Raw genomic sequence first — 25,794 nt, forward strand, 5'->3', positions numbered from 1 at the left:
CATCGGCAGCAGGAGGAAAGCCCAATAAGCAATATTGTTTGGAAGACATTCCTACCTTAAGAATGCAAATGATCTGTCTTTCAGCAAGTTACCCTGCCTCTTATCCAGTCCTCTCTATGTGCATCCTATGCTGGACAAAAAGTTCTTTCTGTTTATTGAGAATGGCAAGAAAATAAAAAGATGTTGCATTAAAGCCACACTTTGCAAGATCATGGGAATAAGACATTATTTTCAAGGAATTATTTTACCTTTCATTTCTCACACTTTCCACTTTATATGAACTGTTACCATTTTTCCTGGAGATAATCTACATATCATATTTAATGCAGCTTGATACCTAACTGCCATGGCTCAATGACATGGAATTCTGGGAATTGTAGTTTTGCAAGGTCCTTAACCTTGTCTGTCAAAGTCGGCTATGTCTTACCAACCCCCAACTACCATGATTCCACAGTATTGGGCCAAGGCAGTTAAAATAATGTCAAACTGCATTAATTCTACACTGTAGATGCACCTTGGTTTCGATAAGGTTTATTCTACTTAATGGAGACTCACTAGAATCATGATTAACTGGAATCTCAGTACTTTTAGTGGGTGAACATTATATATATGATGAAACTGGGATTCAATCCATTGTTTTTTAAATTGATTCTGTGCATAATGTCTTGTGGGTGGTGCCTAATTTAAGCATACCTACCCTGTTTCCCTGAAAATAAGACATTCCCTGAAAATAATACCTAGTAGAGGTTTTGCTGAATTGCTAAATATAAGGCCTCTCCCGAAAGTAAGACCTAGCAAAGTTTTTGTTTGGAAGCATGCCTGGCACCCGCCAAACAGAACACCATAGCATACAGGATTGATAAATGTACATACCAGTTGTACATGGAAATAATGGTAGTAACAAGAAATTCTTGATAGGATTCATAGTTTGTCTGATTTGGTTATGTTGGTTTGTGATTACAACTACTGTATGGTATATAATAAATGTTCAATTTTTTGTTCAACAATAAATGTGAATTCTTTATGGAAAAATAAGACATCCCCTGAAAATAAGACCTAGCGCCTCTTTGGGAGCACAAATTAATATAAGACACTGTCTTATTTCTCCTTTGTTGTCTCTGCTAAAATTAGTACATATGATACCTGATGCACCTGTGCAGCAATCAATGGAAACCTCTGGAAAGATTTCAAACTTGTGGCTGGGCCCTGCCCACCCTCCACAGGAGGCCATATAGGTTGTGGAAGGGGCTGCAGCTTTAGTTCCTGTTTTCCGTCGCCTTAGTTGCAGCAAGTTTGGAACCTCTCTTAAACACATTATATCTAACCTTACAACTTGGACTGTTCTTGGATTTCTCTTGGCTTTCTCCTGTCCTGACGTGGACTGGTAAATGACTACTCTGCTATCTGGCTCCCTGGACCTGGTCTGTATAATGGCTACTTCCTCTTTTAAGAAATGTGTCTTTTGTGCTGGTAAACTTCCTGACACAGTCGGCCATAGTGCCTCCTCTGTTTAGGGGAGACACGTTCCGGCCAGTCTTGGCCTGCCTGCAAAGCCTTCACTCCGCAGGCAAGGAAGAACTGGGAACAAAGGCTTAAGGCATTGCTATATGGGAAATCTCTTCTCCTGGATGGCGCAGGGCACCAAGCAGCCTCAGAGCCGCTGGACCCTCTCAGGGCCAGGCAGATGCTCAGCTGCAAACCGCCAGTGCTCAAAGTAAGAGCAAACACGGTGATGCCACTCACACCCCCTCACCTGGCTTGAAAAGTGGCAAAAAGAAAAAGAAGACACGCGACGCAGCCGACACTGGCTCCGGGCACCCCTCCTCCAAACGGCATTCTTTGGAATCTGCGCTTCCGCTGCCATCTTCAAAAGACCATCCTCTTCTGCCGCAGGCTGCGCAGGCACGGAACAAGCTTCCGGCAACATCCAGAAAAGGAGGCTGAGCTTCCCTCCCTCCATTGGACATGCCCGCCCTGCCCTTGGAGTAGGCTGCGCAATTTGCTGGGCAATTTGCTGGGCAATTTGGGGCTGGAGCCAGGCCCTTCGGGCCAGCAGGAAAGCCTGGACAGGGCTTTATGCCTCCCTGGCCATATAGCCTCACCAAGGCCAGGCCGCCACTGTAGATGCCACTCTCGGCTCTCCTCCATATCAAGGGATGCATGGAGGTCTTGGTCCCGAAGCTATTCCCCACCAGAGGCATCTTACTCGAGAGGGCGAAGCCCAGCTGAGTACTCCATTGATGAGTCTTCTTCTCAGTAACATCGATACCATGACAATTCCTCAAGGCAAAGGCACTCAGGCCGGGATCGACATCCTTATGGGCCTGACTACATGCATTATTCTCCGGGGGAAGGGCCCATTACTTTGCTTCACTACAAGATCATCGGGCCTGTGCTAGCCCCGTCCCTACACCACCCCCACCTGTACTTTCACCACATAGACCTTTGATAATATCTCATCCCTCTCCATCCCGAGGCTCAAGGCATGAGGAGGCTATAGCCTCAGATTTGGGATCCTTCACAGACATACCTAAATCTACAGACCCAATTGAACCTTCAACCTCATCAGCTGTTGATGATTGCTCTGGGTTCTCTTCTCTTATGGTACAACTGTCTAAAGCCTTGAATCTCATCATAAAAAAGGGACATGAGCCTGTGGCAGATCCAATGTACACACTGGATCAGCAAGTCAGCAGCTTTACCACTTCTATCGTACCTTCTTCAGTTGACTCAGAATCCACACCAGGTACCCTCACTGGTTCCAGGAGTGTCTATGAAGTGGGATACAAGGTATCACATTGACCTCATAACGGCAGATTGGGTGGCTCATCCCCCAAGCCGAATTCGGTTGTTGTGGATGTTGCGAAATGCAAGAGATCCCATAACTCCCAACCCACCCCATCAGATAAGGAGGGCAAGAAACTGGAGGCCATGGGTAAAAAGGCTCATGCTAATGCAAGCCTAACTACCCGTATGGCACATTATGGGGCATATATGGCCTCTTATGATGCCTTTCTTTGGAAGAAAGTCACGCCACTTCTAGATCTTTTGCCTCTGGGGCAACAAAACATGGCTAAAGCATATCATCACAAAGTCTTGCTTTTGACATGATCCCAAAAGGACTTGAATCAGCACTTGGATGACAATGTGGGCAAGATGTTCTCCTTATCTACTTCCATCCATAGGCATGTGTAGCTCCACACGTCAATGCTCTCTGGAGGGAAAGATTCTAGTGGAGGATATGCCAGCGCACGACGATGGTTTGTTCAACCCTGACACAAACACCCATCTCAAACAAAAACAGGAGGTCCGACAGGCCGCGAATAAGTTCGGATTCCCACAAACCTCTTATAGATCAAGATCAAGGGGACAGCAGTCATCGGCTTATAGCCACAAACTTTACCTGCCGACGTCACACAACTCAGACCAGCCTCAATTGCATTCCCCGAAGCAGCAACCACAAATGTCTGCATGCCAGCAGGGTAGGGGAAAGTATCAGGCCAAGTTGAAATGTTTTTTTTAACAACTATGCTTCTTCTTCCCCCTCATTGATCTCTCCTTCACACTCTCACCACAATCTATGTACACTTGATGCACTTCCTCTCACCTTGCCTTCTCAGCAGCATGCTACACTTGTACGCTTTGGCACACGTTTAGCTGGCTTTCTTTTGGCATGACAGTCCATCACCACCAGCAGATGGATCCTTCAAATTATTAGGCATAGCTACTCTATTGAGTTTAAAGAGTGACCACGGTTGGCCGTTGTGAAGACAATACCACCCTTCACTGTCCTCTGAGAGGAGGTCCATACCCTCCTCCAGAAAGGAGCTATCGTTCCTTTACATCCCTCTATGTTTTCGTACTCCTTTTTTTCTACCTATTTTCTTGTCCCAAAAATGGATGGAGGCCAGAGGCCAATTCTAGATCTTCGCGGTCTAAATGAATACACCCGGGGACACCACTTCATGATGGTAATGCTCCAAACCATTCTTCCCCTTCTTCTGTGGGACTCGTGGTTCGTGACCATAGACTTAATTTATTTTTTTCCTCACATTTATATCCCACCCTTCTCACCCGATAGCATATCGGCAGCCAGTGGAGCTGGCTTAACAAGGGGGTGGTACGCTCCCTGTAAGTTGCCCCAGCTATTAATCTGGTTGCCGCACGTTGTACTAGTTGGAGCTTCCGGGCCGTCTTCAAAGGCAACCTCACGTAGAGGGCATTGCAGTAGTCCAAATGGGATGTAACCAAAGCGTGGACCACCGTGGCCAAGTCAGACCTCCCAAAGAACGGGCGCAGCTGGCGCACAAGTCTTAGTTGTGCAAATGCTCCCCTGGCCACCTCTGAAACCTGGGGCTCCAGGCTCAGCAATGAGTCCAGGAGAACACCCAGACTGCGAACCTGTGCCTTCAGGGGGAGTGCGACCCTGTCCAACACAGGCTGTAACCCTATTCCCTGTTCAGCCCTACGACTGACCAGGAGGACCTCTGTCTTGTCTGGATTCAATTTCAGTCTGTTCTCTCTCATCCGACACAGTGGCCAGACACCGGTTCAGGACCTGAACAGCCTCCTTAGTGACAGGTGGAAAGGAGTGACAGAGCTAGACATCATCTGCATACAGATGACACCGCACTCCAAAACTCCGGATGATCTCTCCCAGCGGCTTCATGTATATGTTGAACAACATGGGGGACAGTACTGACCCCTGTGGGACTCCACAAGACAACAGTTGTGGACGAGCAGGTGTCCCCTAATGACACCATCTGTAAACGCCCCTCCAGGAAGAACTGGAGCCACTGCAGAACAGTGCCTCCGAGCCCCATCCCAGCAAGGCGCCCCAGAAGGATCCCATGATTGACGGTATCGAAGGCCACTGAGAGGTCCAGCAGAATCAGCAGGGACACACTCCCCCTGCCCAGTTCCCGGCATAGATCATCGAGTAAGGCGACCAAGGCTGTCTTGGTACCATGCCCCAGTCTAGAATCATAGAATCATAGAATAGTAGAGTTGGAAGAGACCTCATGGGCCATCCAGTCCAACCCCCTGCCAAGAAGCAGGAAATCGCATTCAAAGCACCCCCGACAGATGGCCATCCAGCCTCTGCTTAAAAGCCTCCAAGGAAGGAGCCTCCACCACAGCCCAGGGGAGAGAGTTCCACTGTCGAACAGCCCTCACAGTGAGGAAGTTCTTCCTGAAAACAAGCTTGCTCCCTCCTCCCTATGACTTCCCTTCACGTATTTGTACATGGCTATCATGTCTCCTCTCAGCCTTCTCTTCTACAGGCTAAACATGCCAAGCTCTTTAAGCCGCTCCTCATAGGGCTTGTTCTCCAGACCCTTAATCATTTTAGTCGCCCTCCTCTGGACGCTTTCCAGCTTGTCAACATCTCCCTTCAACTGTGGTGCCCAGAATTGGACGCAGTATTCCAGGTGTGGTCTGACCAAGGCAGAATAGAGGGGGAGCATGACTTCCCTGGATCTGTAAAGGATGCCTTCTTTTATATAGCCATCACCTCACACCACCACAAAAACCTCTTCTTCAAGATAGATCAAAAGGCTTTTTCTTTCAGAGTGCTCCCCTTCAGGATTTCCACTGCGCCACGCGTCTTCACTAAATGCATGGCAGTGGTGGCAGCTTGCAACTTGTGTTTCCAGGGTGTCACAGTGTTTCCTTACTTCGACTATTGGTTATTGGTTGGGACCTCCCATTCACAATTATTACATATTCAATTCACCCTATCCCTCCTGTAGGACCTAGGACTTGTGGTGAATCTACAAAAGTCTCACCTCGAGCCTACATAAGACATATGTTTCATGGGGGCTCAGATCAACTCTCACGAGGGCCAGGCGTACTTCCTCGAAGAACGATTCCCCAGTCACCGGTCCAGAAAGTCATTCAATTGCCATTTGTGCAAGCCAAGCACATCCAGTCTATGCTCAGACACATGGCGTCGACAACCGCAGTCACACCATTTGTATGCCTGCACTTCCATCCTCTGCAATCCTGGTTTCTACGGGTGTTCAACTCCCTTTGCCACAGCCAGAGATGACTAGTTGTCCCACCTGTGGTACGATGATCGTTGCATTGATTGACAATACAACACAACGTCTGTGTGGGCATACCATTCCGCCCTCTGGGCCCTTCTGCAGTGATTACCACAGATGCATCCCTGCAAGGATGAGGAGCCCACTCCGGCTCCAACATAGCTCACGGCATTTGGTCGCCAGAAGATGCCAAGCTCCACATCAATGCCTTGGAGCTTATGGTGATTCAGGAAGCTCTTCGTTCATTCAAACAATCCATCATCGGTCATACTGTTCAGATATGTACAGACAACACAACAGCAGTCTGGTATCTAAACAAACAGGGTGGCACTCGATCTTGGAGTGGCCATTTGGCATTGGTGCATTCCCAGGGGCATAACGCTTGTCGCCATACATCTCCCTGGCCAGGAAAACAGCACGGTGGATGAGCTCAGCAGAGTGGGACTCGAGACCCACGAGTGGTCACTTCATCCTCGCACTGCAGCGCTGCTTTTTCAGAGGTGGGGCCATCCGCACATTGATTTATTTGCAGTCCCCGACCTCTGCGACCTCTACTGCTCCAGAATGCCACAGGGCGCACAACAGGGCTGTCTAGGGAATGCCTTCCTGTACAACAGGAAAGGCCCCCTACTTTACATCTTCCTGCCCATCCCTCTTCTCAGCAGAGTGATTGCCAAGATGGACGCTGACAGCCTTGATGCCATTGTGATAACACCAAAATGGCCATGACAGCCTTGGTTCACACTCCTGAGCTCAATGGCTGCGGGGGAGTGTCCCTCTAGGCAACCTGCCAGACTTGCTCACAATCCAGCATGGCTGCATACGCCACCCAGACCTCGGCCTCCTTCGCCTCATGGCATGGCGAGTCTGGCCCCGCCAATTTCCCGCTTAGTAACTCGCATCATATATGTGGCACATCGCCCATCTATTCAGCGGTCATATGGAGTGAAATGGAACCGCTTCACTACCTTTGCCACTCAACATGGAGTTGCCCCCTTTCAAGCATCTACCTCTGTCCTGCTTGATTTCCTCGCGACGCTGGTGGAAGACGGCCTAGTCCTCTCATTGATAAAGTGTTATCTTGCCATGCTTTCTGCTTGCCGTCGTAGGAAAGGCGGTGCCTCGTGGTTCCAAGATCCCATGGTACTAATGTTCTCAAGGGGCTACAGGAACCTCCGACTGCCAGTCTCCCCCCACCCCCATCATGGCAACTCAACTTGGTGCTTGTGGCACTCACGAAACCACCATTCGAACCCAAGGCTACAACAGACCTATCTTACCTTTCATGGAAAGTCTCCTTTTTAGTAGCAATCACATCAGCTCGCAGGGCGAGTGAGCTATGTGCATTGTGGGTGGATGAGCCCTATCTTCGTTTTCACCGAGATAAAGTTGTTTTGAGAACAGACATTGCTTTTCTGTCAAAAGTTGCAACTGCTTTTAATTTAGAACAAGATATAGTTCTTCCTGCTTTTTTTCAAGACCTGTCAACCGAGTTGGAACGGGCATTGCATTTACTTGATTTCCGGAGAGCATTATGTTTTTATTTGCACAGGACAAAATCCCCAAGACTTTTCCTGAACTATCAGAATGATGCGAAGGGCTTGCCTCTTTCCCTCAACACCTCTCAGCATGGGTGGTTTCAACAATCAAGTTGGCCTATCAGATGTTAGGCAGAGAACCACCACCAGACCTCCGAGCCCACTCTACAAGGTCTGTTGCCACTTTGACAACATACCTCCGTGGAGTCCTTTTACAGGACATTTGCCAGGCAGCAATCTGGGCAACACCACTGACATTCGCCATGCACTATAAGATCGATGTCCAATCGAGGAGACATGCTGCCTTTGGCAGAACAGTACTTTTCTCGGCACTGGCATGATGCCCACCATCCAAAGTTTGTGTGGTGACTCAGCAACAGCATAGCCTACAGAGCCAGAGTGAGGATGAAGAAGGGGATTCTGGGTTTCAGATGCAAGAGCCAGATGATGGGATGCAGGATTAATTTCAGAATGATGGCACGGGGATGGGAATTATACAGGCTGATTCAGAGGCCCGAGAAATGCATCTTGAGGATGAACTCTTGAACCAGCCAGTCATAGATAACAGCCAGGATGACATTCCCATGGGAAATAATGAGCCGGAGATGTCTCAGGCCCCAGTTCAGGTGCTAGATAATGAGGTGGCTGGCCTTGAAGGCCTTGAAGGAGCGCCATCACTATCTAGAGCAGATCACTTGCTATGGAAAGGAATGTCTCAGCCTCGTTGAGATTGGCTGGAAAGTGAGAGGCCTCTGAGGAAAGAGAAATGCATTTTTGAGTTGCTTTTAAAACTGTGTGTTTAGAGACAGATCTTTGTCAAAGCAAATTCTCGCTTCATCTGAGTGGATGTCCATGCTTCCCTGCCTTAGAGATTCTCCTGTTCCTGGATCTTTGTAACCTTTGGGTCTTTGTTCTTTTGGATTTACTGACTCTTGTTTTGCCTATGGATTATTGGCTTTACTGACTCTTGTTTTGCCTATGGATTATTGGATTTACTGACTCTTGTTTTCTTATGGACGATTGGATTTTACTCTTTTACAACTACTTTGGGAACTTTATATCTGCCTGCTTTGCTATATATATTTGCTTTTGCTCAATAAAATTACAAAAGACTATGTTCTGTGTGTGACTTGGTGTCAATAGCAAGGTGAACTATTCTGAGGTGCGACAGTTTGCGGCTTGCTGTTCTATCATATGGGCTAATTTCAGCAGAGACCATGAAGGAGAAAAGATGGTTGCTTACCTGTAACCATGTTTCCTCGAGTGGTCATCTGTGAAATTAGCACAGCCCCACCCATCCTCCCTGCAAGACATGCTCAGTCCTCGAGCCACAACACGGCGGCAGGGAAATAAAGCTGCAGGCCCTTCCACAACCTATATGGCCTCCTGTAGAGGGTGGGCAGGGCCCAGCCACAAGCCTGAAAGCTTTCCAGAGGTTTCCACTGATTGCTGCACAGGTGCATCAGGTATCATATGTGCTAATTTCACAGATGACCACTCGAAGAAACATGGTTACAGGTAAGCAACCATCCTTTTCAGGGAAACATGGTAAAATATCCTAAAGACACCAGATCTTGTCTGAAGTTGTTAGCTCTAGCTGTCTTTGGATAGGAGACCACCATTGAGTACCAGGTGTTGTATCCATTGGGAAGTAGCAGCCAGTAATGAAAGGACCAAAGCATTGACATCTCCAGCCCATCCTCTGTTCGGGTAACAGCCAGCATGACAACGTCTTAAATTAAGAAATAGCTTTCTAACATCTACAGAGATCCTTGCAGGAACATCTCAGCAAGCGAGAGTCCAAAAGTGGCAGATTAAAACCCAGAACCTCAATCGATGGCTGATACCGGATGAGAAAACAGACTGTTCTCTGGTATTGCAAGATGCAGAGTCAATCTTAAGAAATAGGGCTACAAAGTGGAGACAACTTACAATGCAGTCTGAGACTTGCCACATGCACAATGGAGGACAGAGACACCAGAGGCACTCAGTGGACTCAACACTGTGTGTGTGCATGTTCTTTCAAGTTGCTTGTTGAGTTGTGGTCAGGAATTTCATGTGTTTTTCTTAGTGGAAAAGTACTCAGAGAGGTTTTTACCAGTTCTTTTCTCTGAAATATAGCCCACAACACCTGGTTATTTATTTATCGTGTCAGAAGCAAGTTGAGGATATAGTTATAATGTATTTAAAAACACAAAGTTAAAATGGCATTATATTAGATTTCCTTTGACCAGAAGCTGGCTACTTGGAGTGCCTCTGGTGTTACTGTGAGAAGGTCCTCCATTGTACAGACAGGGCTCAGGTTACATACATTGTAGTAGGTGGTCTGTTGTTTGCTGTTCTCCACACTCACATGTCATTGACTCCACTTTGTAGCCCCATTTCCTAAGATTGGCTTTACATCTCGTGGTGCCAGAGCACTGTTTGTTCAGTGCCTTGCAAGTCACCCAGTCTTCTGTGTGCCCAGGGGGTCATTTCTCATCCGGTCCCCACCATGGTTTGAGGTTCCGGGTTTTAGGAGGTAGTATCATACCATACTTGTAATAGGAGAAGTAATAACACCTCCAAGTCTCTTCCCTGGGTATGCTCTGGTCCTGTTTACCATGCTTGAAATCTCTTTTACTTCTCTTTGAGTCTGTCTTTTCATTGTTTTACCCTAAATTTCCTTTGAGATCTTTGAAATATTGTTTGTATTGCCTTAAATTATATAGGTAATGGAGCAGTTTAATCTTTACTTGCCTATTTCTTTTCCACAGTGAAAAGGAACTCTCCATTTTTAGATGTAAACACAGGACCGTTCATTAGGACTAATAGCTTTGCTGATGAACTTGACCTCGAGGGTGAAACATTACTGACCCCAATAACACACATCTCACAGTAAGTCACAGATTTCCACATTTTTCTATCATCAGAAAAGTTTAATAAGTATGTGATTGAACAAGCAAATATACAGTTTGTGAAGTACCTCGGTTATGGTAACAGTGATTCCAGATTATGGTTTATATATAATGTCTTGATGATATTTGTTCATTAGATATTGTTGAGTTAAATAATCATTCTTCCTGTAAATGTTTGGTTTTTAGATAATGCCTAGTCATTAATTCTGGTGTTCCACATTTCAGCAAAAAGTCCAGTTGTTTGTTATAGAATACTTGGATTCTTATTTCATTTTCACAATCATGTAGATATATTAAAAAAAAACAAAGAGTGTTGAATCATGCGAGGTTCTGGGGCCAATACTTTCTGGGGGCTTATTGCAATGCAATAAAATAATAATGTTAAGAGGAAGAGGAGGAGGAGGAAGAAGAGGAAGGAGGTCATCCATTGCACTCCAGGTGTGCTGACCCCTGAGATTTCCCCAAATCCAGGAAATTGATAATTTGTGATAGGAGGACAACAACATCCAGAAGCAGTCAGAAGCCCATCTCTGCTTTTGTAGAATGGGTGGTTTTCTAAATGTCAAACAGTGCAGTGGGGCTTAGAGGAGCATTACTTTTCATTTCCATATTTGAGAATGAAAATGAAAGATTGCCAAATAAAGATCTTGGAGTACTTGTGTTAAGTGCTGGAAGATTAGAAATGGTGAAATAATGGAAAACATTAGAAGGTCTTTCAGTACAGCTATGAATAAATAGAGTGTGGTCTATAAGAAAAACTAACATATAAAATGAGATTATCAAGAAGAGAAATCAAAGAGAATACATTTGAAGAAATTTGGAAACCGTTTTTTATTTATCTTACTTGTGTGAACTTTGGGTTCAAACCATTATCTGATTAAACATATTTTTCTAGAAAAGTGTGTTTTGATTGTTATGAACAATATACAGCCCACTCTGAAGATGATTTAGACATATGCGAAGGACAGTGACTATAGTGAGGCTTGTTAACTAAGATTGGGAAGAGGAGAGGTATAGAGAGGAGAAAGAAGAAATTTTATACTATAAGGTAAAGAATATTTGTCAGAGAAAAAAAACTAAATAAAAAATGGAAGGACGTCCAGTAGGACTCTACCACCTTTTAAAAAGATGCATTGCCATTCCTCAGGCTTCCCAGGGAGACAACGTATCCCTTGTTTGACCAAAACAAGAGAGTCATCTTGGGAGCCTGAAGGGCCCATGGGTTCCAAAGACAGTAGTGGCATGTGGCTTCATGGGTCTGCTCCTGGTTCAGACATTTTTTTCTGTTAGTATGCTACATTGTGATTACAGTGCTGGTGTCTCACTTATAGGGTAAAACAGAAGGGAATAACACAGTTTCTCCTAAAGAATCAATGATACTGCAGATCATGTGAGTCAAATGCACAGATCTGTACAATTTATTTCATAGAAACTTGGTTTTGACTGTAATGGCTCAGTGCTGTAGAATCATGGGATTTGTAGTTTGGTCAGGCATTCCTTGGCAGAGAAGGCTAAAGACCTTACAAAACTACAGCTGTCCTGATTTCATAGCATTGAGCCATGGCAGTTAAAGTGATTCTAAACTGCATTAATTCTAGCATGTAGATGCATCCCTTGACTTTCTATCTATCTGGTAAACAGTGACAGAATAGAAGATTTAGTACAGATTATGCAGTTTGCAATATAATAAAAACCCAAGTGGTTTCTAGTCATAAATCTTTGGCTGAAGAAAGTCTTAAGTTGTCATGATGAAGGAAGAGGAATTATTTCCAAAGATAAATCATAGATAAATATTTCTGAGGCTCTTGTAACTCTGTTAGAATATTCCTTTTTCCTTCTTTCTTAAGTAATTCTTAGAACCAATAGTACTTCAAAGTTAATAAGCTAGTTTGGTAGAACAGTGATGCAAATATTTTAAAGCACTGCATGATATGTTCCAAAATATTTAACTAATCCATATAAATGAGTTAAAATGTTAGATCAAATTTAGCTTCAATTCAAGCTGGAAAAGTGGTTCATGCTCTATAAGAAACATAGCAGCATGGAGAATATTTTACAGCCTGGGGAACGGTTGGTCAGAGAAGAAGGAATTGGTAAGAATAATGTGCTGTTGAATTTTGGACTGCAGAGCTGCATATAAATTAATATGCCCCAGGGACCATGAAAATGAACACGTATATAAAAGGAAACCCCATAATTCCATGACCACAAAGGCATGAGTAAGGGTCACTATGTGAATTGGAGGCATGTGCTTGGCAAAAAGTATCTGCAAACAGATTTCACCTGAGAGCATAAAATTACTTCTCTTTGACAAGTAATATAAATCATCTGGCAAAGATATTGGTTACCTACTGTACCATTAGGAAACTTGCCTGGTAAAAATCAGATTAAGGAATGTGTTTAAAATCTCTGTTTCCACTTAGTTTAGAAGCATAGAGAAGCTTTTGCAAGTGGTGCTTGCTTATTTCATCCCAAGTACGGCAGGAATATCCTACATGACCAAGAGCAACAAGCCAGCAGCAGTTTTGTGGAAATAACAATTAGATACAAGTGTCTCCTTGCCTCAGTCACTAACTATATTTATGAAGCATGCATGCTCACATTTAGAGAATAGATTTATTGCATTCATGACTGGATGCAATAAATCATCCCTGCAATGTTCAAGGTCGAAACCTGGTTTGTTGCCATAACTTCTGGCACTACAGTATGATCTCAGAACTTGGCTCAATCTTATGAAAGTCATGGATCTTTTGTTAATGTTTGATGCACTCGTGTTTGCCTTCTAGCAGTAACAGCTAGCCACAGAGTGTCTGTGACTGAATACATTTGATTTAGAAAGTGGAAATTAATTATAAAAAAACTCTTTTATCTCCATGATTTGAGAACAACCCTTGGGTTGAAAATTTGTATGCTGTCTGGAGCAAACATTTATACTAATGTGGTAGTGGAATCCCTATTTACATTGACTGGATGGCTGATATTGTAAATGATTCCTGCTTTTATCTTCCCCTCTTATTTCTAAAGGCCCTTGTAAAGTCTGAACAAATACAGGCTTTTTTTTTTTTTACTTTCAAGTGGCCAGATATAAGGACTGACCTGCTGACACCACAACTGTGTTTGCATTGTAGCTAGCAACATTTAAAAAGTTATTTTCAGGCAGACAACTTTATCATTAATTGCATAAAACAATTCAATCATTTAGCCAAAAATCAGGGAAGAGAAAAAAAAACAAATATTTTTCTTATACTTTGAGATGTTCTGCAAGGCAAGTTTGAGTCTCCCTCCATTTGCATTAAGTAATTATTATTTTTATCACAGGAGGAATTATCCTTACTAACTTTTCAACAGTTCCCATTTTCATAATTTCACAATATAGTGAAAATTGAAACACACTTGTACCAGTGTTGGTTACAAATTGGTGTTAGAATGGCCTTGTGTGTTGTCTTTTGGTCTATGTTAAACAGTACAATTAATATGATTAATAATTTTCCCCATGCTTTCTCAAGCTAGAATCTATGTAAGCAGAAAAGGAAGGGAGGAAATCTTTAAAAGCTTTCTTTTAGGTGGTTTATTTTCATTCACTGGATATAATGAATTGGTGGAGGAGAGGCTGTATCATTAAAAGCAAGTTGTCTGGGAGAGCTGACAAAAAATAGGAGCCTTTCCTATAATCGGTCAACAGAACTGTAGTAGAATAATGACAATAGGATTAGTTTTCATGCTTTTAATTATTTATTCTACTCACTGAAATCTATCCTGTTGCAAATGCTGTTTTCTAAAAGTATGGATCAACAGCAGTGAACAAGGAAAAACCAGGACTTTCACAACCCAAGAGAAGAGAATGTCACTTACTCTTTACCTCTAATAAAACCAAAACGCATTGTGTAGCGTAAACATAGATTTGTATGTTGATATTCTGCTTCTTTCAAGTAGCCAAGAGGACTGCCTCTTTCGCATTGTAGGTTAATATTAGCTTCCTTGTTCTCCAGGAGTTGGTATACAACTTGACTGATGTTAAGTAATTAAAGTAGACTCCAGCTGCTTACTTATTGAGAAGCACGGGGCTCATCTAATGCAAGGACAATGAGCAGCTGCCTACACACCAACTTACCCATGTTTATTTTGAACACCAAGCAGAGGGGATGTGCAAACTCTAAGCTTTTGGAAGAGAAATGAGAAGGGACATTTTTTAAAGTTGTATTTAGATGATGATGATGCTGAATACAATATACATAGCATTTTATTTTAAATATTACATTACATGTGGCACTATTTTCAGCCAGTACATCAAGAAACAGTTTGTAGTTGCAATTTATTTATGGCTTAATGCTTTTTCAAAAGGATGGGGGAGGGGTGAGGTAGGTAAACAACAGAATGAGTTCTCCCTTTCTTATACAACCTTCTTTTCTTTTACTTTCTCTCACTTGCCTCCTTCATCCTTCTCCCCCCCCCCCCCCCTCCTTTGGAACAACAGTATCACATTTGGTCATACAGTCACCCCAAACGTCCTTAGCCGAACAGGCTCAGTCTATTTTTCCTAGCTGGGCAAGATATTTAAAACAATTCAGCAAAAGCTCAGTCCAAGCATTTCCTCCTGTATTCACATGGACTATTGCCCCTGTGAATTTAAACTTGGTTCCTCTTTTGAAATAAAAGGAGGAATCTCATGCAGGCAAGTGAATTTTGTGGATGCAGACCTCCTAAACCCCAGAGCTTAAATGCAGTACTAACCTAAATTTGTTATTTTGCCTCAGTTGGAAATGATTAGTGTGATTTTAAAGGTGTTCATTACTCCATATAATGTTATAAAATGCAAGAATTATGGGAGAGCTCAAATGAATAATTCATTATTATTATTATTATTATTATTATTATTATTATTATTATTATTAGCGACATTTATATCCCGCCTTTCTCACCCCGAAGGGTTATACTGCTCCATTTCATGAATGCCTGAATGCAACCAAGATTGCTCATCCAGCCCAGGCGATAAGTTTAGAAAGCCCCTATTTTGTATCCAGTTTCTAACCCAGAATTCCTCACTGAATTTGGCGGGGATGAGAAAATCACTGCAATAAGCAGTTGCACTCCTGGCCCTAATTCATTGGCCTCAATTGCAATAAATGGGTAGCAGCTACTGAGCAGTCATAAAACTCAAGTGATTTTAGCAGTTATTGTGAAACCATCTGCTCTTCATTTTAGAAATCGAAACCAAACCTGCCCGTATCAAATTTGAAGCACACATTTAAAAAATAACAATGGAATGCAATTTATCCACAACCTTGTTATGATGGAAATGAGTCTTTATTAAAATCACAGTTATTTCTAATTTTCCTTTTTTTAAAAACTGTATTCACACACACATACACACCAGTCTTGCCAAACCAAGTTGTAAGGGGAAGGAAGGGGTTTGCTTTGACATTTTCCACACCATTCTGATATATTTTCCTGAAACAGTAAAATAAATACTAAACCCATTTTATTTTTGGAACGACTAGATTTTTTTAAAAAAAGCATGCACTGGCCTTTTTTACTATTTTGAAACTCTCCATCCATCATAGGGGAAAGCAACTTGTGCTATGAAAATGTACTGTGGTAAAAGCATTGGCTGTGAAATGTGAGGTAGAGAACCATGTGTCATACGGTTTTTGTGGTCATTTTTAAAGCGGTAGTTGGTAAGGAGGGGACTGCTCTTTGGAAAAGAGAAACAGGACTCCTATTGTATATATGTAACCCCTACTTTACCTGCAGAATTCTTTAGTGTATTAATATCTAATACACTGTGCTGCTTCACCATGGAATTTCCCACTTTAGTTTCATTCTTGTGGCTCTTCTCTTTAATTGATGGAGATGCCAATCATAAATCATGTGGTGAACGTGATAACATCACAGCTCAGGAAAACCAATCAGGGTTCATCAATCTATGCTGACAATATCACAAGAAACAAATCAAGCTAGTTGCATAGCCTCGAAAGACAATGGGTATCTCAGAATGGGAATGAGCGTATCTCATAGTTATAGCAACGAGACGAATACACACTGGCTTTTTACACTTTTCTGAGGCAGTTTCTATGCCAGCCTTTGCTGTTTTATTTATGTCTTTTATCTCTTTGCACTAACTAGAAACATGCCCCATCATGCTGGAGGCTCCACTTTTTACAGTGTTGCATAGTAGTATTAAGGAAAGGCACAGAAGTCACTATTACTATAAGACCAAAGGCTCCTGGTTGCCAATGCTATTTCTCACCAATGCCTGGTTTTCATGTGGACCTCATAGTCAGGTGTCAGGCTTACTTCAAAGGACCAGTCTGAACGCAGATCAAAGACAGCTGCTCTCAAACACAATCTTTATTGAAGAATACATGACTTTGGAAAAGTCGAGAATGACCTAATGTTTACATACATCTAATTTTATCACTTCTGATGCAACGTAATATCACACGCAAATATCATCATCAAACCCCACCTTCTGGATCACATTTCCACCAAGGTTTCTATCCCCCCCACACTACAGCAATTATAATTGTTTATACTTTCACCCCTGAGTTCCCAGGCTCATTTTATCTTCTCCCGCCAGGTGCTCGCATGTTTATGTTATGAAGTCAGATTCAGGGCTTGGAAATTCAGCCCTGGGATCTGGCTGCATGACATGGCGCCCCCGTTTTCTTCGTCCTCCTCTTCGGTTCTTCTTTCACCATAGTCCTGAAACAAATCAAACAATAACTCTATGGGTCCATTTTGTCTAAAGTCCCCATATATTTTTTCAGCAAGCTGCGATGGAAGACTGGGTGTATTTTCCCTAAACTTTTTGGCAATGCCAATTGGAAAGTCACTTCATTGATAACACCCTGTATTCTGAATGGTCCAATATATTTGGGGCCCAGTTTTCTTGAAGGTAACCCCAATTTGATGTTTTGGGTACTTAACCACACTAGATCTCCTTTATCTAATTTATCGCCTTCCACCCTCTTTCTGTCTGCGAACGTTTTATACTTTTTGTGTGCTTCTTTTAACGAAGCAGTCACTTGATTCCAACATTCCATCATTTGCGTTTTCCATTTCCCTGCCTCTGTTCCTTCATTTTCTGTCCACCTCGGCAATTGGGGTAAAGGTTGTATTTCATACCCGTAAACTACTTCAAAGGGGGTTTTGTTTGTTGCTGAATGTATAGTTGAATTAAAGGCTAGTTCCGCAAACGCCAACCACCTAGACCAGTCATTTTGTCTCATGTTAGAGTACATTCGAAGGAACTGCCCAAGCGTTTGCTGAGTACGTTCTACCGCCCCGTTTGTCATGGGGTGAAAAGCAGAACTTAAACTCCTTTCTGCTCCTAGCATTTCCAAGAATTTTTCCCAAAATTTTGCTGTGAATTGTACTCCTCTGTCACTGACTACTCTACTTGGACATCCATGTAATTTGTAAATATGGTTTATGTACAATTCAGCTAGTTTCTCAGCCGATGGTAGCTTCGTCAGTGCTATAAAGTGGGCCTGTTTAGAAAACAGGTCTAATACTGTCCAAATATAACGATGTCCTTTGCTGACTGGCAGTTCTCCCACAAAGTCCATAGCTACACATTCCCAAGGCCTGGTAGGTTCCGCTACTGTCTGTAACAATCCCATAGGCTTCCCTCCTCCTGATTTATTTCTGGCACAATCATCACATTGGACAACATGATTCTTTATGTCCTTCCTCATTCCTGGCCACCAACAATGTTTTGCTATTGCCTTTGTTGTTTTGGTAATTCCTGTATGACCAGCGCTCTGGTTGTTGTGAAAACGATGCAGAATCTTAATCCTTAATATTGCTGGGATATACAGTTTCTTGTTTACAAACCAAAATCCCCCCTTCTGGTCCCCCTTTTCTGCGTTGGACGCGATCCATTGATCTCCTTTATAAGACTGTTTTAGTTCATTTCCCCAGTTATCTTCCCCGCCGAGTTCGACAAAAGCCGTGTCCTCCTTTTGGGTTTGTGCTCTTGTCCTGACAGCTAAGCCCCATTGTTTGTCAGAGAATATTGTCCCCTCCTTTGCTGTGGTTAGGCCTTCGTGTTGAGGCATGCGTGAAAGAGCATCTGCCAAGACATTCTGTTTCCCTTGAAAAAACTTTAATTGGAAATCGAATCTGCTGAAGTATTGCGCCCATCTGATTTGCTTGGGGGACAATTTTCTAGGAGACTTTAAATACTGGAGATTCTTATGGTCAGACCAAATTTCGAATGGGATTCCGCTTCCTTCGAGGAAGTGTCGCCAGCATTCTAAGGCTTTTAATATGGCTAATGCCTCTTTTTCCCATATTGGCCAACTTTTTTCAGTTTCGCTGAACTTCCGTGACAAATATCCACAGGGTTTTAAGTTCCCATTTTGATCCTTTTGCAATAGCACTGCCCCGTACGCACAGTCTGAGGCATCGCAATGGATTATGAAAGGGCTCCTGATATCAGGGTGTTTTAGGATGGGTCCTTCAGTGAAGCATTCTTTTAAGGTCTCGAATGCCTTTTGGCATTCTGGCGTCCAACTCAGTTTGGCGCCGGGAGCTTTCACTTTTGCTGTCTCCCCTTTCCCTTTTGTTTTTAAAAGTTCTGTAAGGGGTGCGGTTATTTGTGCAAAGCCTTTTATGAAGGGTCTGTAAAAATTTGCAAACCCCAGAAATGATTGTAATTGCCTCCTTGTTTGAGGCACTCCCCATTCTTTCACATCTGCTACTTTAGCTGGATCCATAGCTAACCCTTCTGGAGACATCCGATATCCCAGAAAGTCAATTTGAGTTTTATTAAATTCACATTTGGACAGTTTTGCGTACAGCTTTGCTTCTCTTAGTCTCTGCAAAACTTCCCGGACCAATTTTACGTGCTTTTCCTTATCTTCAGAAATGATCAAGATATCATCAAGGAATATGAACACCCCTCTGTACAATAACGGGTGTAGTATTTCATTTATAAGCTGCATAAAGCAGCCGCTTCCATTTTTTAACCCGAAAGGCAAAATTTCGTATTCAAAATGGCCGAATGCGCAGGAAAATGCGGTTTTCCAAGTATCCTCCGGTTTGATCCTTAATTTATGATACGCTTCAATTAAATCCAGTTTAGTAAATATGCTCCCTTTCTTCAATACGGTAATTAAATCCTTGACTAAGGGCATAGGGTATTTATTGTCCTTGGTAATTGCGTTTAAATTTCGATAATCAATGCACAATCTTAGGGAATTGTCTTTCTTTCTCCTAAATAACACTGGAGCCCCGAGAGGAGAATTAGATGGCTTAATGAAGCCTCGAGCCAGGTTTTTATCAATGTATTTTCTCAATTCCTCCTTCTCTTGCACAGACATGGGATACACTTTTGGTTTTGGTAAGTCTGCTCCTGGGGTTATTTCAATCCCTACTTCTATATTTCTTTTGGGAGGCAATTTACTGGCCTCTTTCTGATTGAAAACATCCGCAAAGTCTCTGTATTCAGGTGGCAATAGCTGTGGGTCTATTTCCCCTGCTTCGTCTTCCTCGTCCTCCTCTTCTGCAATTTTGCTTATCTCCCATTGCATCTGCTGTTCTTTAAATGCTAAGCTTTTTCCTCTCCAATCTACTTCAGGATTTGCTTGTTCGAGCCATGGTATCCCCAATATTACATGGTATGTGGCAATAGGGGCTATCACAAAGGATATTCTTCCTCCCCATTTGCCTATTTTGCATGGAACTCCCCGTAATTCCTTTGTAGATACTTCCCCAGCAGCGACTGATCCATCTAGCTGCGAAAATGCAATTGGGGAGTCAAGTGCCATCTGCTGGCATTTCAGCGCTCCTGCTAATTCTGGGGTTATAATGTTCCTAGAACACCCGCAGTCTACAAACGCCTTGCAGGTGGCCCGATTTTCTAGCCCCGAGAGGCAAATTGGTACTACTATCATGCGTTTGTCCCGACTCACCAATCTTTCCGAAGATTCTGGGGCCTGCACCTCCTCCTCCGCACGCCTCCCGGTTGCTGGCTTGGGCTTTGGGGCTTTTGGCGGCTCCCCCTTCCGGGCCCAGCATTCCGCTGCTCGGTGGCCCGTCTTCCCACATACAAAGCATCCCGGTTTAGGTTTGTTGTCGTCTCCTCTGGAGGGAATCCCCGGCCTCCCTCCGGGTCTTTCTTGCTTCCTCGTTTCTCCTCGACCTCTCGCCACCGGTCTTTGCTGGCCGCTGCTGCTCCTGAAGCGCTTTACTTGTGCCAGGGTAGATTCGACGCGCCCCGCTAGTTGAATCCATCCCTGGAGCGTCTCGGGGTCGTCTCTGTGCGCTGCCCAGCTGAAAATCTCGGGGCGTAGTCCCTCTTTAAATAGTTCCACTTTGGTTACTTCAGACCACTCCGGTACCCTTTCCGCGAGGTGGAGGAATTCCTCTGCGTACTCGGGCACCGTTTTGTCCCTCTGTTTTATTCCTTTCAGCTGGTCTCGAGCCCTCAATTGCTCTAGCCGGTCTCTGAACCGGTTCTCCAGTGCGGCGAGGAAGCGGGGCACTGACCTCAGACATGGGTCGCGTCTGGCATGCAATTGCACATACCAGCTGGCTGCTCCTCGCTTTAGTGTGTCGCCGATGGCTCGAACCCTGCTTGCTTCGGAGGGAAATGTGTGTGCGTTGTCTTCCATGTATCCTCTAATGCTAATTAGGAAAAAGTTCAGTTCCTCTGATTCCCCTCCGTATTCCAGCTTAAGATCTTCCCTTCTAGGCATCCATTCTGCAGCCCTTTGATATTGTCTGGGCGGCATGGGGAAGGGTTGCATCAGGTTTCCTCGGGTGGCTCCTTGGAACACGCCGCGCCCCACTCCGGTGGTCATTCTGCGCGGCTCCTGGAAGTCTGCCGCCGCTGTTGGCTCTTCCGCCCATCCGCATACTGGCCTAGCTGTAGCCCCCTCATCTCGCCTTTCCTCGTCGTACGGCACATCCTCCTCCTCTTCCTGGACCCCCCGCTCCTCTCCGCCTTCGTCTGCGAATCCACTGGACCCGATCCCTGGCCCCAGTGGCCTTTCCACCCCGACGCCCATTCGGGGGGTTGGGAGCTCTGTTGGAGACGGCGGCCTCAGGGTCCCCAGGGCTCGCTGACGCTCCACTTCTCGCGCCATGCTGCCCCGGAACTGCAGCTCCTGCCAGTATTCCTCATCTCCCTCGTCCCTTGCCGCCACGGGGCTCTGCGTTGACGCCCGCTGGCCCCTCTGGCTCCAATCTCCTTCTTTGCTTGGTTCTCTCTCGGCGCCATATCGGCTGGCCTCCTTCTGGAGATTCTCTTCCAATAATGGCACCAATCTCCCCACGGTTTCCGACAGCCTGGATAAATTAGTTTCCAGGATGGATAACCGCAGGGCCACGGTCTCCGGCATACTTCCTCCAGATCCCCAACTGGTTTCTGCAGCTGCAGAGACGCCTCTTCCGAGCCTGGGAATTCTCTGGGTCACGCCGTTCGGCTTGGGGTACCCCGTAGAGGAAGCTATGGCTTGCAGCGTCTCTTCTCTCTTCGGCCGGGCCCCTTGCAAAGGCCTCTCTGCCTCATTTGGGCTTTGATCTTCTTCCTCGCTCATTATCACTTCACTGCGAATTCCGCAGGAGGGTGAGAAATGGGATTCTCGACTTTAATGTCAGGCTTACTTCAAAGGACCAGTCTGAACGCAGATCAAAGACAGCTGCTCTCAAACACAATCTTTATTGAAGAATACATGACTTTGGAAAAGTCGAGAATGACCTAATGTTTACATACATCTAATTTTATCACTTCTGATGCAACGTAATATCACACGCAAATATCATCATCAAACCCCACCTTCTGGATCACATTTCCACCAAGGTTTCTATCCCCCCCACACTACAGCAATTATAATTGTTTATACTTTCACCCCTGAGTTCCCAGGCTCATTTTATCTTCTCCCGCCAGGTGCTCGCATGTTTATGTTATGAAGTCAGATTCAGGGCTTGGAAATTCAGCCCTGGGATCTGGCTGCATGACAGTCAGGGTGTTATGATAAGGCTGTCTTGGAAAATCCCTTAAACCAAATGAAAACTGGTCTTGTAAGCTAACTTTCCTGGAACATTCACGTTCTGAGGACCCGGTCAGAAATACATCACAAGTGAAGTGAGTTGTTCAGAGCAGGTAGCCTTCATTTCCAATGATGCCATCTTTCACTGTCTGATTTCACCACACGAGAAACCCTAATATTTCATTAAGGTGGTCAATTTTAAGTAAAGACTTGAAGTAAGCAAGAAAGTGAAAGTGAGCAAGAAAGATGTTGAGAATTGAAAAGTTTGCAACTATCTAGGTGATAGATGAGCAGAATTGGGAACACAGAGATGAGCAGATGTATTTCTGTAAAGGAGATTGACTAATGTGCTCATAGAAAACCTCACTACATATTAATCAGTATGTTGTCTTCTGCAAATATCTTGCTTTAAAAGGTCAGAGTTACATGATCTATTTTTAGAAGTAATACTAACCAAGATCTAGAGTGCAACTATAGTCTAAATTTAATGTAATTTGCCATCACTTTGATGGCCATGATTAAATTCTATGAGTCATAGGAGTTGGAGCTTGGTGAGGCACCAGCATTCTTTGGTAGAGAAGACCTTGTAAAATTACAGCTCACATAATGCCATAGATTTGGACCATGGCAGTTAAACTGGTTTCCAACTACAATAATCCTACAATATAGATTCATCTCCATGGAAGATGCATCAGCTGACAGAAGTGCTTCCATTAGTAGGATGAGGAGAAGGGTGGTCTTCCCACAACAGCCCTCGTGCAACTCACAACCTAGTCTGGAAGGAGGGGAAGGGGAAAGGTGTTTTGTTGCACTGATGTTGCAACACCAACACAATGTTAGAATCTGACCAAGACCATTTTTGATTTATTTTGCTTTTGCCATTCAGTGGGATATAACTATTGTTTTCTGTAATAAATAGTTGCTCGCAAAATGCAGTTCCCCTTCATATAATTTCTGCCCTAGCACAAAAGTATAATTAGTATAGATTTGGAATTGATTGTAGTGTTCATGGAGCATGCTCTTTAGGAGTGCTTGGGAGGCACTTTTCTTAAATCCCCTGAAACAGAACTGGTTGTAATTTAACACCAGGGGGCAGTAATGTCATGCAATAAATTTTAACTGGCTTCTATTTAAGTGGATTTCATCAGATAGATGAGTTATAGTAGGAGCTGGATAGAAAAACACTTGTAAATCTTTATTCATCAGTGTAAATTTTAAAGTAGAGGCTAGCCAAAGTCCTCTTTAGTGTAATAGGAGAGAGATATAAGCATGATTCACTCTTTCTGAGAGAAAAGCATGTTGAAAACACAACTCAATTATCACAAAATTGAGCAGGTTCCATGTTTTAAATATCTGGGGGTAGTCTTCCACTCTTCAGGCAGCAGAAAAGCACATGAAGGCTATGTGGCTGAGAATGCATATAAGAGTTCGCCTGCCATATTAGAATACCTGAGGTCAAAGTGTGTGTGTGGGGGGGGGGGCAATTTATACCCGCAGCACTCAAACTTTTTGAAGCCAAGTCAATGGCCCAACTCCTTTATGGTGCCCAGATAGAACCTTTTTCTGATTTTGCCCCACTGGAGACTGTCCAATCCAAATTTTTAAGATCAGCCTTACAGGTTCCAAAGTGTGTCTGTAATGCTATCCTACGCCTGGAGACTGGCTTCTTGAGAGTGGAGGCCAGGGTGTGGATGGTAATATTGAATTACTGGCTGAGACTATCCCTCGCACCCCTGGGCCTTGCCCCACTTACTATGAAGGACAACTTCCAATCCAGCTGGCAAAAGAAGGTAGTGCACAAAATTGCATCTCTTGGTCTGTTCCCAGAACTACTAACCAGCATGGGATATGACCAGGCCAAATTCCTGGTCAAGCAACGTATAACAGATATTGAACACCAAATAGATCTGTCCAGTGCCCATCCTTCATTACCAATGGAGACAGTAGGAGCCATACCTCCCCTATGGAATATCTTACTATGTTGGAGGTAGCCAACCATCAGAGAGCCTTCACTTTGGCACGATGTCATGCGTTCCCATCCGCAGTACTGGAAGGTTGTTACCAGAAGATTCCATACTCTGAAAGGCTATGTCCATGTGACTCAGGTCAGATAGAAACAATGGAGCATTTACTTCTGCTGTGCCTGTTTTATAGAGACATTTGAACATGTCTCATCATGCCATGGACAACTAAATACCCAGGACGTTCTGGACAATTTTACATAACCTTATTGCTCTCAGATACCATCTCAGCTATGACGTATAATGTTGCCAAGTTCTGCACGGCTGCGATTAAAATCCGGCAGATGATGATTGAGAGCCAAAAGAATTAAGTATTATCTATAGAATAGAGTTGGGAAAGCAGATATAGACCACTATTTATAGTTATAGGTTGTTATTTACAATTATGGGTATCCCCCCCCCCCCCCCGGTGCCATCCCCACTCCCTCCCTTTAGACTCTCCCCAGATGATCCCATGGGTTGAGTTGGGTCTGGTCTTAATGGTAATGGTATATGATCTTCAGCCTAGATTTTAAATTTTGTCAATGATTCAATTTTATAATGGTTTATAATAATATTGAAGTTTTTAGCCTAAATTTTAAATTTTGTCAATGATTTAGTTTTATATGAGTTTTATTAATTTGGAAGTATATAACCTCTCGGATTTCATATGGATGTATGGGACTGGGTGCCCTTGATATGAGCTGGTCATTGACCGTAATAAAAGTTTACATGTTGAAAACACATACCTATGCTGACATAAATACAAATGCCCTTTTAAAAAAACAACAACAACAAAACAAAACACTAAAATCAAACAAATCAGCATGAAAAGTGATGATTTTACAACAAGGTACAGATCAAGCTGACCAAAATATTTTTTTCTTCTTATTTTGTTTAAGCAGTACAGCAGGGGTCCCCAAACTAAGGCCCGGGGGCCGGATGCGGCTCTCCAAGGTCATTTACCTGGCCCTCGCCCTCAGTTTTATAATATAATATTTTTATATCATTTTAATAATATATTGTATTTACATATAATATTGATAATAATATTATAATGTTATACAATATAATACTAATACCATATAATAATAATAATAATAATAATAATAATAATAATAATAATAATAATAATATGTTATATATTACATGGGGGCCCCTGGTGGCACAGTGTGTTAAAGCGTTAAAGCGTTGAGCTGTTGAACTTGCAGACCAAAAGGTCCCAGGTTTGAATCCCAGGAGCAGAATGTGTGCCTGCTGTTAGCCCCATGCCAATGTGAATAGATCAATAGGTACCACTCTGGCGGGAAGGTAAT

General features: G+C 43.6%; 1 protein-coding gene and 1 long non-coding RNA gene across 3 annotated transcripts in view; one reads left to right on the forward strand and one right to left on the reverse strand.

Annotated features, from left to right (window-relative positions):
* The window catches only part of kcnq1 (potassium voltage-gated channel subfamily Q member 1), a 393,916-nt gene that overhangs the window by 112,479 nt on the left and 255,643 nt on the right, over positions 1 to 25,794 (forward strand). For both annotated transcript variants that reach the window (XM_008107851.3, XM_008107858.3), the window contains one exon: positions 10,339 to 10,459. In XM_008107851.3, coding sequence (XP_008106058.1) covers positions 10,339 to 10,459 — 121 coding nt within the window. The remainder of the gene's footprint in view (positions 1 to 10,338; positions 10,460 to 25,794) is intronic.
* Positions 1 to 25,794, reverse strand: part of LOC134295370 (uncharacterized) — a 68,336-nt gene that overhangs the window by 29,103 nt on the left and 13,439 nt on the right. The gene's annotated exons all lie outside the window — the stretch shown is intronic.

Source organism: Anolis carolinensis, chromosome 1 (assembly GCF_035594765.1).
Source record: "Anolis carolinensis isolate JA03-04 chromosome 1, rAnoCar3.1.pri, whole genome shotgun sequence".
NCBI classification, from domain to species: Eukaryota; Metazoa; Chordata; class Lepidosauria; order Squamata; family Dactyloidae; genus Anolis; species Anolis carolinensis.